This window comes from Orycteropus afer, unplaced genomic scaffold, assembly GCF_000298275.1.
Source record: "Orycteropus afer afer isolate SDZICR_OR568_19922 unplaced genomic scaffold, OryAfe1.0 scaffold00133, whole genome shotgun sequence".
NCBI classification, from domain to species: Eukaryota; Metazoa; Chordata; class Mammalia; order Tubulidentata; family Orycteropodidae; genus Orycteropus; species Orycteropus afer.
In genome coordinates, this window is record NW_006921720.1 from 1375554 (window position 1) to 1388653 (window position 13100).

The 13100-nt window shown below is 36.2% G+C and overlaps 1 protein-coding gene across 1 annotated transcript in view; it reads left to right on the plus strand.

The window, feature by feature from the left end:
• Positions 1-13100, plus strand: part of ADGRB3 (adhesion G protein-coupled receptor B3) — a 1013812-nt gene that overhangs the window by 973908 nt on the left and 26804 nt on the right. Inside the window, exon 27 of the mRNA XM_007945182.1 lies at positions 1722-2365. Coding sequence (XP_007943373.1) covers positions 1722-2365 — 644 coding nt within the window. The remainder of the gene's footprint in view (positions 1-1721; positions 2366-13100) is intronic.

Consider the following 13100-nt stretch of genomic DNA (forward strand, 5'->3'; position numbering starts at 1 on the left):
GCTATGAATTTTGGATTAATTTTTATATAAAGATAAGAATTTAAAATATTATTCCCTGAGTTTGAAGATGTTTTTATAACATAATTAAGTTCATGAAAGTGAAATGCTGTGGCTGTTAATATCTTATGTATAATTGCTCTTGGCAACCACAATTTATGACAATCTAATTTTTAGAAGTTTTGAAATAACTTTTATTAAACTGAATTTTCCCTTTTTATATAATAGATAAATACAAATGCCACAAGAAATTGTGGATGGTTCAAAAATATGTAGATGTAGATTTGACATGAATTTTAGTGTCTAAAATAAAGAGACCTAACACAACGATGAGCTACATTATCTCTACGATAAAGCATATTTGATGAATAATGTGTATTTTGAAACAATATAAAGGCTTCCTTCTTGGTAATAGGGAAAGACATTCATAATCTTTTACTTTCCAGTCTCTGCTTTAATGCATACAAATTACAATTCTACTTGAAAATTGGATAATAATGGGTAAAATTCAATATATCTGAAACTCTTTATGAGACAATAAATGAAATATTTTATAGCTATCTCTTCAAATTAAATTTTGAATGTTGATTGCCCTGCTTATAGATAATGTATCATGAGGCACACATGTTGAGCCAAGGTGCACATAATGCTTTTCTGTGTGCTTTAATAACAAAGTTACCAAGACTATTTCTTTTTTATTTTTGGATACCTCAAAACTGATATTTGTATATCACTAAGCATGATTTCAGTCATTCTGGCTCTATTTGCTGTAAAACATGGCTTACTTTTTATGTAGAGGTAATAAAACTAAAACATATTTTAATAAGGAATTCTGAACTCTTTCATTGGTTTGTTCTTGTTTGATTTGGTTTGCATTTTCATTTTGTTCCCTCTCATAGTACAAGTTAGGCACTTTTAATATTTCTTTTTCTGACTCATTATTTTTCAGGTTGAAAATGGAATGAAAGTTTCAGAGGCTGATACAGTTTTTTCTGCTTAAAGTCAATGGGCAATTTTAATACCCCCCAAGGGCATTTGAGCATATGGATTGGACTTGTGAAAAAATTCCTTTTTTTTTTTTTCCTTTCTTTTTCTTTTTTTTTTTTTTTTCTACATAGAAGATGATAAATACTTTTGAACCCTGTATCTGCCTTGACCATATGGACTTCAGTAGATAAATGCTCATTAATTTTCAACTTGCATAATTTCTGAAGGGATTTCTGATGCAGTAGGATGAAGTTCTCATTGAGTACTTCTTTCAAGAAGTATTTTAATGAACAGAACTTCCAGAAAACTTTAAGGAAAAAGCTTTTGAAGAAAAAGTCAAATCATGTGAATATATCACTACTATAAAACCATTTTAATTAGATCAATGTAGAAATCCTCCCTCATAATCTATTTTTCTCCTGAAAAGTTATGCAAAGTTGTTTAAGGACAGAACAAAAAGATTACTGAAAGTCTGTTGATCAACTGTCAGATATGTTTTAGCTGTTGGCTGCCTGAGATCTAGGAAGGCATATAAGAATGAATAAAAATTGATTGAGTCAGTTGACCCTGATTTAGGCAATGTAAACCCAATAAACATGTAATTTTAAAAAACTATTAATTAAAAAAAAATTTTCAGGAAATTTTTTAGGAGGAAGGAAGACTATAGAATATAATAATGAAAAAACAATCTGGATGCATTAACTTCCTTTTATGAACTTTTGTATTCTAATTTGCAGTTCTTCATAAGGATATAGGTCCTTGCCGAGCTGCGACAATAACAGGAACACTTTCTAGGATTTCTCTAAATGATGATGAAGAAGAAAAGGGAACAAACTCAGAAGGGTTAAGCTATTCAACTTTGCCTGGAAATGTCATTTCCAAGGTCATCATTCAGCAACCAACAGGTCTGCACATGCCCATGAGTATGAATGAGCTGAGCAATCAATGCTTGAAAAAAGAGAACAGTGAGTTGCGGAGAACTGTGTACTTATGTACAGATGATAATTTGAGAGGGGCTGATATGGACATAGTCCACCCTCAAGAAAGAATGATGGAAAGTGACTATATTGTGATGCCCAGAAGTTCTGTAAATACCCAGCCATCAGTGAAAGAAGAAAGCAAAATGAATATTGGCATGGAAACCTTGCCGCATGAAAGGCTATTGCACTACAAAGTGAATCCTGAGTTCAACATGAATCCTCCTGTAATAGACCAATTCAATATGAATTTAGATCAACATCTTGCATCCCAGGAACATATGCAGAATTTGCCCTTTGAGCCTCGCACAGCTGTGAAGAACTTCATGGCTTCTGAGTTGGATGATAACGCAGGACTATCGAGAAGTGAAACTGGATCTACGATATCAATGAGTTCTTTAGAGGTGAGTAAGAGAAGAATAAAACTTTCCTTGATAATTGAAAATGTATAATGATTGGTTCATGCTACAATGATGTTGAGGGTGAAGATTCATATTAGCTTTTATAATTATGAGTGATCATAACAGAATTTGGGGCATATTGGGATTGAGATGGTGGGCACATATATATATGTTTTAATAGTGCATAAATTCCCTTATCCCAAGATCTTGCTACAAAAGGAACACTCTATATTTAAAAAAAAAAAAAAAAAAAATTCTCTGGGTGGTGTAAACGGCTTACAGTTGAAGAGTTGGTGGCTTGAACTTACCCAGTGGCAGCATGAAGAAAGCCCTGGTGATCTGTTTCCATAAAGATTATAGCCAAGGAAACCCTATGGAACAATTACTCTCTGCACCACATGGGGTTGCCATGAGTTGGAATGAGCAGCAATGTTTTATTTTATTTTATTTAAAAAGGTAACTATCACTCATAATTCTGTCATAATGGAAGCAAAATAAAACACTAATTAAGAACAAACAGAGACCCTCTTGTGTGATATCAGAGTAAACTAGACTTTGAATGGCATTACAAATCTGAAACCAATATCTGTAATTTTTGTGTGAGGGGAGCTTTTATAATGTTTGTCTGATCGCCATTATTATACCATATTACTCTTACATTAGGTTAGTATCTTTCAGAGTTAAAATCTTGTTCTTACAGAATAATGGCTACTAATTTTTTTTTTTTTTTTTTGAATTGTGGATTGTCAGGAGGGTAAATCAAGCAGGATAAGAGGTCCTGACCCCAAGGTCTAACCTGATATGGTACTTCATAAGACTAACAGAAGTCAAAAAAGACACTTCTCTCCATCTTCTTTTCTACCCAAAAAGTGAAGTTAGAAAGTAGCCAACAGCTATCAATATCATTCCTATTGTATTAGAATAGATCAACCAACATCTAAAGAGTATAGTCTTATTTTCTGTTGATATATATTCTGTTACTGACTTGTATGAAACATTTGTATACTTTACCTTGAAATTTTTCAATAAACCCACCTCTGATATATTGCATATGTTCAGTATGCAATACATACACTCTTTTGAACATATTGCCAGTTGTTTTAATATGATAAATTATTGTATAGGATATTATTTACAGAAAGACACTATAGTTGTTTTCCTCTCCTTTCCATCAAAAGTATGCTGACAGTCACATGGTCTAGTGTCCAAAAGTGCCCAGAGACTATTGTCCCTCCCTTTTCCTCCAAAGCCATGTCTTCTGCGAGTCAGAATGAAGAGAGATCCTGAGAAACTAAAGTAACATGGTGAGTGGCTTAATTTTGAGCTTAACCACAACTGTACTGAGGAAATTCTAGACCAAAAAGAGAATGGACCTAGGAACTAGAAGTTGTTATTATTAGGTGCCATGGACTCATAGTGACCCTATGTACAGCAGAACAAAACATTGCCCAGTCCTATGCCAGCCTCACAATCCTTGCTATACCTGAGCCCATCATTGCAGTGTCAATCTATCAGGTTGAGGATCTTCCCCTTTTTTGCTGACGCTCTCCTTTACCAAGCATGATATCCTACTCCAGGGAGTAGACCCTTCTGACAGCATGACCAAAGTAGCTGAGATGAAGTCTGGCCTTTTTGCTTCCAAGGAGCACTCCAACTGAACTTCTTCCAGAACAAATTTGTTCGTTCTTCTGGCAGACCATGATATTTTCAGTATTCTTCACCAACTCCATAATTCAAAGACATCAACTCTTCTTTAGTCTTCTTTATTCACTGTCCAGCTTTCACATGCATTTGAGGCAACTGGAAATACCATGGCTTTGGTCAGCCGCATCTTCAAAGTGATATCTTCATTCCCAAACACTTTAAAGAGGTCTTTTGTAGCAGATTTACTTAGTGCATTATGATATCTGATTTCTTGACTACTGCTTCCATGGGTAGGAGCTCTGGTGGTGTGGTGCCTAAGGCATTTGACTGCTAAGCAGAAGGCCGGTGGTTCAAATCCAACCAGCCACTCCTGGGAAGCAAGATTGTGCAATCTACTTCCGTAGTGATATCGCCTTGGAAACTCAAGGAGGAGTCACTATGAGTCAGATCCGACTTGACGACAGTGAGTTTGTATTTGTGGTGCTTCCATGGATGTTGATTGAGGAGCCAAGTAAAAAATGAAATCCCTGACAACTTCAGTCTTTTCTCCATTTATCATGATGCTGTTTACTGGTCCAGTTGTGAGGATTTTTATTTTCTTTATGTTGAGGTGTAACCCATACTAAAGACTGTAGGCTTTGATCTTCATCATTAAGTGCTTCAAGTCCTCTTCACTTTCACCAAGCAAGTTTGTTTCATCTGCATATCAGAGGTTGTCAATGAGTCTTACTCTAAGAAACTAGAAATGCCTAGTTCAAACAGAATAGGATTTCTGAGGTTAGCTCAGAAATCAGAACAATCTGTAAGAGCCTAAACCATTGGTGCAGTGAGGCCAAGTTCACTCCAAAGTGTCTGGAGTTTCACTCTACACAAAAGCATTTGATCATTCTGAATAAGCAAAATACAAATGTTTTCCATTTGTGACTTGTGTATCTCTCAGGGAGTAGCAGACTACTACAGTAATGAACACATAAGCACAAACTATATAATATTTATGCAAAATCACAGTTTATAAAAGGATTTTTGGTAAATATGCCTATAATAACATTACATCATAAGTAATAATAATGATTGTGTTAGACTTTTCTGTATAGAATTGTTATTTACAATGTGCAAAAGAGGCTTATGGAATTTCATTAAAATATGCTGGTTTTTTTATAAAATCATGTTATGAAACTATGTTATAACCATGTTATAAAATACATTGGTTATTTAAGCTTTACACCTAAAACCCTAAAATCTTACTGAGTTTGATATCGTACATTGCATGTGTGTTTGAAAAATAGACTTTATTTACAAGTACTTCTTTGTTCAATTTGTAATTTTTTCCAACTCTCCATATCCTTATTATTAAGTATAAGCAATATATATATATATAAGTGTGAGTTAACCAAAAGATCTGCATTTAAATGACTTAGAGATCACAAGGCTTATATCTTGAAAAGAAAGTAAATTTGGGATTCAGAATGAAATTTCAGTTCTTCATTTTCATTCTTTGAAAGAGTTTAATAGTTGATAATTACTTAGAGTGACCATTTTAGGAGACAGCAGAAAGAGAATATATAGATATGGGAATTAATAATCAAAATTAGCATTTATATAGCATCTTTCATTAATGGACCTTCAAATCACCTTAAAAACATGAATTAATTAATCTTCACAACACCTCTGTGCATAAGATAAGTTGTTTGAATTTTCAGAGTTAAGTCACTTATTCAAGGTTACAGAGCAAGTGCATAAAGCCCTTGTTATGTGCCATCGAGTCAGACACGACTCATAGCGACCCCTCCTTGGGTTTCCAAGGCAGTATCACTACAGAAGTAGATTGTCCCATCTTCCTTCCGAGGAGTGGATGGTGGGTTTGAACCGACAGCCTTCTGGTTAGCAGTCAAGTGCATTAGGCACTACGCTACCAGAGCTCCCTTAAAGCCCTTACATAGATGCATATAAGCAACAGATTTCAGAGGTCGGACTGTGGCCCGTGAAGGCAAAGGCAGGGCTATAACCTTCTCTTTGAGCAGAGAGATCACAGATTACCCTGTCAAGTGGAGCTGTCAACTCCTCTGAAGTTTATCTGCAGAGTCAACCAGGAGGGAAGCTGATATTTTGACAATAATAGAGGAGAAACAGAAAGATGACTGGAGATCTACATGGAGGAGAGTGGCCAGGAATTGTTTTATGTCTTAGAAAATAATATGAAGATGAAATAGGTGAAGAGATTGTTGACATGAAGGCTAAGTAGTAGAACAGTTTGAATCTTCTCCCATCTGAGTAGAAAGGGAGGCTACAGCCAGAGGAGCACCCAATCTGGGAAGCTGGGCAAGCAGAGGATGACCTGGTACCTCATTATTCTTTCAAGGATATAATATAAAGATGCATAGGAGCTCTGGCAGCATAGTGGCTAAAGCACTTGACTGCTAACCAGAAGGCTGGTGGTTCAAACCCACAGCCACTCCTCAGAAGGAAGGTTGGGCAATCCTACTTCCGTAGTGATACTGCCTCGGAAACCCAAGGAGGGGTCGCTATAAGTTGCAGCCAACTGGACAGCACATAACAACAACAACAATTGATTCAGGAAGTTGTCTCTAGAGGTGTGGGCTTTCACAAAGTGCTAAAATAGGAAGTGTTGAGGGAAGTTAGAGAGAGGATAAGTTATGTAGCACGTCATGTTGTTAGTTGTTCTCTGGTGGAATGCATTATTTCTGAGGGAGAATGCAGGTTAAAAAAAAAAAAGAAGATAAAAAGGAGCTCTGGTGGCCTAGTGCCTTAGGTATTTGACTGCTATCCAATAGGAGGTTCAGACTCACCAGCCTGAGGGACTATGCTACCAGAGCTTCCCCTCCTGGGAAGGATGGTTGGGCAAAAAAAAAAAAAAAAAAAGATAAAGAATTTTTTTTTTAAAAAAAGGAAGCTAAGGAGACTTGTTGAGTGGGTGGAAGTGTGTATTCAATAAGTGGGAGGCAACAAAGAAAGAGGGCATCTTCTCAACCCTGAAGGCAATGCCAACAGAAGACTCCAGCCTCCAGGGGAGTTTATTCATTTAACCCCCACTGGGTATAAGAAGTTGAATAAATGCATGAAGTTTCTTGGCAAAAAGCATATCCAGATTTTCTCCCTGCCTAACACCTTTGTTTCTTTCTTTCCTATAATGTATCATCTTCTAAATTGTAGCCATTTCCAGAATGAGCTCATCAAGCAATTCTGAAAGTTTTAGATTCAGAGTTTCCATAATCATTGGACATTTGTAACATTAATATGGTAGAATTTTTCACAACAATGGCTCCAACCCTAAATTTCTTCGGTTTTCCTTAAAGTCAAGAAGATGAAATTGTCATCAGCACTTAAATCATTCACTTTCAAATAATGAGCAAAATGTGTTGAGTGAATGGCATGTATATAGACAGCAAAAAAACACTAGATGGTACGGAGCAAGAGAAAATATAGGTATCATAGCTCTTAAGCCCTTGAGGACTATGAAATTTAGTTTAAATCTTGAGTTATGGTTTGATGTATGTTGATCTGTGTGCATGTGTATGTGTGTGTGTGTATACACACACACACACACATATATTCATTAATTCATTCATCTGTTTATTTTTATCTATCTATTTTAATGTTTTTTATCTAGTTGAAAAGTATTGGTCTATTATTACAGTTTAGTCATTTGTTTTGGATCAGTAAAATATTGGTAGCTTGTAGCAATTGGAACTAAATAGTAAGGATTTTCTCACTCTAAAGTCTTCCCACATTATGTTGGGAACGTATGATCCAGTGTACATATCAATCAGAGTTCAACTATTAGCCAATAACCACTGGTGGGAGATTGGAAAGTGGGGGAAAAAGAGAGAGAGAGAGAGAAAAAAAAAAAGGATGTTTTTTCCTTGCCCTTTGGGCAGCATCTTGGGCAATACTTTGTAGTCTCTTTAGCTACAGTTCCTACTGAACTTCTTGGTTCAGTCAGGTGCCCCAGATCCTGGGCTCAGGTCACCCTGACAGCTCCCTTTCTCCCCAGAGCCTGTGAAGGATTATGATAGTGGCTTAAACCAAAATCAAACAGCCCTCAGCTGTCGAGTCAGTCCCGACTCATAGCGATCCCTCCTTGCTCTCCTGCTAATTCCTGAGTCATCTCAAGTTCCCCTATGTGGCTTTTTAGCTCCTCTGTCATTGGAATTATAAAACAGTTTGCTCAAATATAAACACATTACATGTATCCTATTATTCTCCCGACAAATCTAGCCTTATATTTTATTTTTAATAAAGTAGCCATGTTATTAGCTGATTAGAATTATACACTGTATTGCAAAATTATTTGTCAAAAACAGACATTTTTGTTACACCAGCTTTTCTGATTATTTAGATATAAACTTATCTATATGCCTAGTGAAATGTCTCTCAATTTGTAAATGGTAGAAAGTGGGGGGCACTAATTCTAGGCTACATTTATATGTGCCATTTCTCTAGACATGAATTATAGAGCTTTCTGAGTAATGGCTTTTAAAGGTAAAATGTTTTAGCTGTCACATTACAGATGCCTCCTGTATGCCTGTTACAAGGATCAAATTAGATGATGTATGTGAAACCTCTTTCAAAACTGTAAGGACCACTTCAAATGTGAGGTTGTGTTATTATTATTTCATTATTGGTATGCCTTGAATTTCTGTGAAGAAGTTTGAATGTTACAACAAATTGATATATTCAAGATATAACACAAAATGTTATGGCCTCACTCGGGAATCCAGAGACTTTGTCAGTAATAGAAATCATTATAGAGCTGACTTTGTGCAGAAACAACCTTTTCTTTTTTTCATTTTTTTCCTCATGTAGCTCTGATGAAATGAAAGCTTGCCCTTCTTTACTGTTTTGGTTTTGCTCCTGGATTAGGGAATTTTGTCTTTTATGCAGGCATACAAATGAAAGTAGCTCAAAGAAAAAATCATTTTTAAAAATTAATTATTCTCAGATTTCATTCCCACAGATATTTTGTATGGATTTAGTATCAAAGCTTTTTCCTCTGGTTACTCACCCTGTAATAGAAACTTTTAATGACAGACATACTGAAATTCATCAGTCAGTGGAATTTATTCCTTGCTGCGAATCTTCTAGTGCCTTGTCCTGTTTAATCTGCAGTGACAAAAACAATGAAGCATTCTTTTGAGAAATTATTCATTATTCTATAAGATGTAGAAGTGAAGAGAAGCCTCTATACACTTGCTAAGTATTCCTCTAAGTAGCCTATACCATTATGTATTTTCTTACTCTTAAATCAACAGTAAAGAATTTCTCCCATATATTATTGATAAGCCTGCATTCTTGTAAATTGCCTTGAACCTGTTGGCTGCCAATTGATCTACTCATAAGGATTTTCTTTGTATATCTCATCTACCCGATTTTTCAAATTCTGCCAGTATTCCTGTAAAACAAACAAACAACAGCAGCAACAAATGCAATCCTTTTGGATTTGTTTGAGTGCCATATTACAGCTAATTCAATCATAATGATAATTTTGTGTATGTCCACTATTGTGTCAGTCCCACTACTAGATGCTAGGGATACAAATGTAAGCGAGATAGGCAGGGACCCTCTCCCTTTAAGAATAAACTCTATAGGAGGGATAGACAATTAACTATTACAGCATTTTTATGCAAATAACACATGCCCACTACATTTGTTTACCAACTGCTCCCTCCCACCTCCTACCCCCAGGTAATATCCTTAGCCCCACTAAGCCAACTACTTTTTAGCATGTTGCTGTGAAAAAAATTAGCATAGCATGTTTACAAAAATGCCTTCCAGGTGAGGAGGGAGTGGTTGCCAAAAAAATGTAGAAGGTCATGTTATTTGTGTAAAAATATGGTAAACAGATAAATTATCTAAAACAGTGTGTTGTGCTGGTTAGTAAGCAGTGGAGGTAAGGAGGGACTTCTTTAGGTAAGGTGGTCTGGGAAGTCTTGAAGTGACATATATATTAAGAACTAAAAGTTTAAAAAGAACATGGCATTTGAAGAGCTAGGAGGCTGAGGATGTTTCAGGCAAAAGAAACTATAAGTGCAAGGGTCCTGCAAGAACCGACCCTGAGGTAGGAAAGAGCTTGGTATCTGCTCATAAGACCATTTTAACAGAGTTCCTTAAAATGAAAATAGAATAAAATCAAAGGCCAGATTATGCAGGATTTATACAAATGGAAGCAAACAAAGACTTTTAAGTAAAAAATTGTCACAATCCATTACCTGTCTGTCCATCTATCTATCCAACCACCTGTGTATCCATCTATCCATCTGTATATATTTATGTACACTTTGGTGATTTGGGAGAGAAAAGATTAGGGGAGCTCTAGTAGCATAGTGCCTAAGGCACTTGACTGCTAACCAGAAGGCTGGCGGTTCAAACCCACCAGCCACTCCTCGAAGGAAGGTTGGGCAATCTACTTCCGTAGTGATACTGCCTCGGAAACCCAAGGAGGGGTGGCTATGAGTCTGTCCAGGTTGGAGGGCACATAACAACAACAACAAGATTAAGGGGCTAGTGGAAGTGGGAGGAGAAGTAGAACAAAAGGACTACTGGGGTAATCCATAAAGAGGTAAGAATGTCTTTGACTATAGACATAAAAGTGGAGATGGAGAAGAGTGAACAACTTGCTGGTGGATTTCATGTGCAGGGAGGGAGGGAGAGGTATGAAAGGTGACTTTGAAGTCTCTGTCTTGACCAACTAGGTAGCCAACATTCTCTGTGATGGAAAGGACATGAGGAAGAAAGAGGTATTTGGAACTTAAAGATGGTATTTAAAAACACAGGAATGAGTCCTGTCATCAAGGAGAGAATTTGAGAAAGAAGAAAACTCAGTAACATTTAGAAGTCAGGAAGATGAGAAAGAGCCAGAGCCAGCCGAGATTTGAGAAGGAGTCACAGCAGAGGGAGAGGAAGGCCAGGGAAGTCAGGGGGGAAAAAAAGCTGAGAGGCGAGGAGTGTTAACAGGAAAGTGATCAACTTTCAGAACTTCTCAGAGGCCAATACAATGACAGAAACTTGACCTTGAAATTGGACCAGATGGAGATCAGTGCAGACCTTGACAGTAAGAACTTGAATAGGGTGCTGTGGTCAGAATACATACTGGAAGTTAGGAAGAAGAAACAGCATTGAAAGAAACATCACCTACTTTAACAAAAAGGATTATTATTATTTGGGTAATTGGAACTATATATAAGACAGTGATTTATATCTTCACAGGATATTTCAATATCACTTTGACTTATTTTAAATTTGTATCTAGTATTTCCAAAACTATTAACATATTAGAAATATTGTTTTGGCTTGATCATTTTTCTTACCTGATCCTCATTTTTAAACATCTAACTATTATTTCTCATGAGTTTTATTCCTTAAAGTAGCATATGTGAGTGCTCACAAGGACAGCTGAATAAATTTGTAAGTCTTGTAGGTTCAATAGGCTGTGATGCTTTGAAAGACTCTTCAGTATACTGCATGTGGACAAAGGGTTAAAACATACAGAAACTGAATGCAGGTGACCATTCTGGTTCTTCTCTTACATCACCAATTCCTCAACGACAGATAATTTCTTTAAGATAAAACTGAGTCACAAAATGGAGGTGAAGAAGTATAGGGCTCTTTGATGTTGTATTATTGATCATAAACTACCATGTATTAAAATGTTTATTTACTCAATACAAATAATTATATATTGCCATCACATTCATCTCGGAAGTGAGTTTTATACTGATACTTTCTGTCTTTCAAAATACAATTGACAAGTTAAAGTAATCGTTTGACCCTGCTTTATGCTTAAGCATCTAAGTCCCACTGCTGTCAGCCTTTGACCAACTTAATGATATTCTTTTGCATTTAGTAAAACTCAGCAAAATATCACAAGTGTGCTAGCTATAAAATATTACCATTTGTACCATTGAGTTGATAGCGAGATATAATGGAGAAAATATTGCATTTGGAATCAGAAGACCCATGTTGAATCCTAGTTTATTCGCTGGTGAAGTGAACATTATTTTAATTCTATTGGCACTCACTTTTCCTCTTTCATAAAATGAAAATAAATAAATAATACTTTTTCCCGACCATCCTGTACAGTGGTTAGGATGTTCAAATATGAAAACACTTTAAAAACTATAAGTAGTTGGCACACTCATCAGTATTGCAGGATCTGAATAATGTTGCTCAGGTGTTTAGCTGCTTTGGGCTCTAAAAATCTGCCACGTTTTTCTTTCACTCTCCTTTTTTTAAGTCTTCCCTCTTTTATTTCCCAGCCCCCATCTTTAGGCACTTTTGATTAAAATCTATTTGCTTCATTTGTTCAATCCTTAGTCTTATTATTCAAGACTGCTCTTTCTGCTACACTCTTACATTAGCATTTAATTTTAATGAAATTAAATAGAAGAGAGAGTGATCTGTTTGTAGGGATGTATCTATCTTCTCTTCCACATTTCACATCAACACAGGTGACATCTGCTGTCACGAGCAGATTCTACCTCTGGCATTCTTCTGAGTTCCCATCTTTTGATCTTATTCCAAAAATATGCAGCTTCTGTTAGTATTTTCAGTTCTTAGGCAATATAACATTAAATTCGGAAATAAGCAGGGCAAAAAATGGCTGTTAAGACCTTTTGCAACAAAGAACCAACCCTTTAGTGCCTGCAGCATGGAGCTCTTATACTTCTTTCTCTGAACCTTTGTTCATAAGGTTTTACTATTTACTTTTCAAATGGAAGCCACAGCTCATGATTAATGTTCTATAATAATTGCTTAAAACCAAATGTCTCCATGCTTGAATTTTACTGTATTAAGAAAGAATTTTGCTTAATGTATACTTACAAAAGTGTCCTGCTGAGTCACAGTGCCAAGAAGGGGAGGCAATCAAGAGCAGAATGGAAACACTGACATTTAGTCTAGCATATTTGCCGAGGTCCAGCCTCAGCTGTGGGTCTCTGGAGGGAGAGGTGGCATCGGCGAGATGATGGAGACACACTCACACAAGATGAAGATGTGCCCCACATAATGAGGTGGCCGTCTTTATTTTATACTATATTGCAGATTACAAATGACAAACCCACAATTCTAGGTACATGGC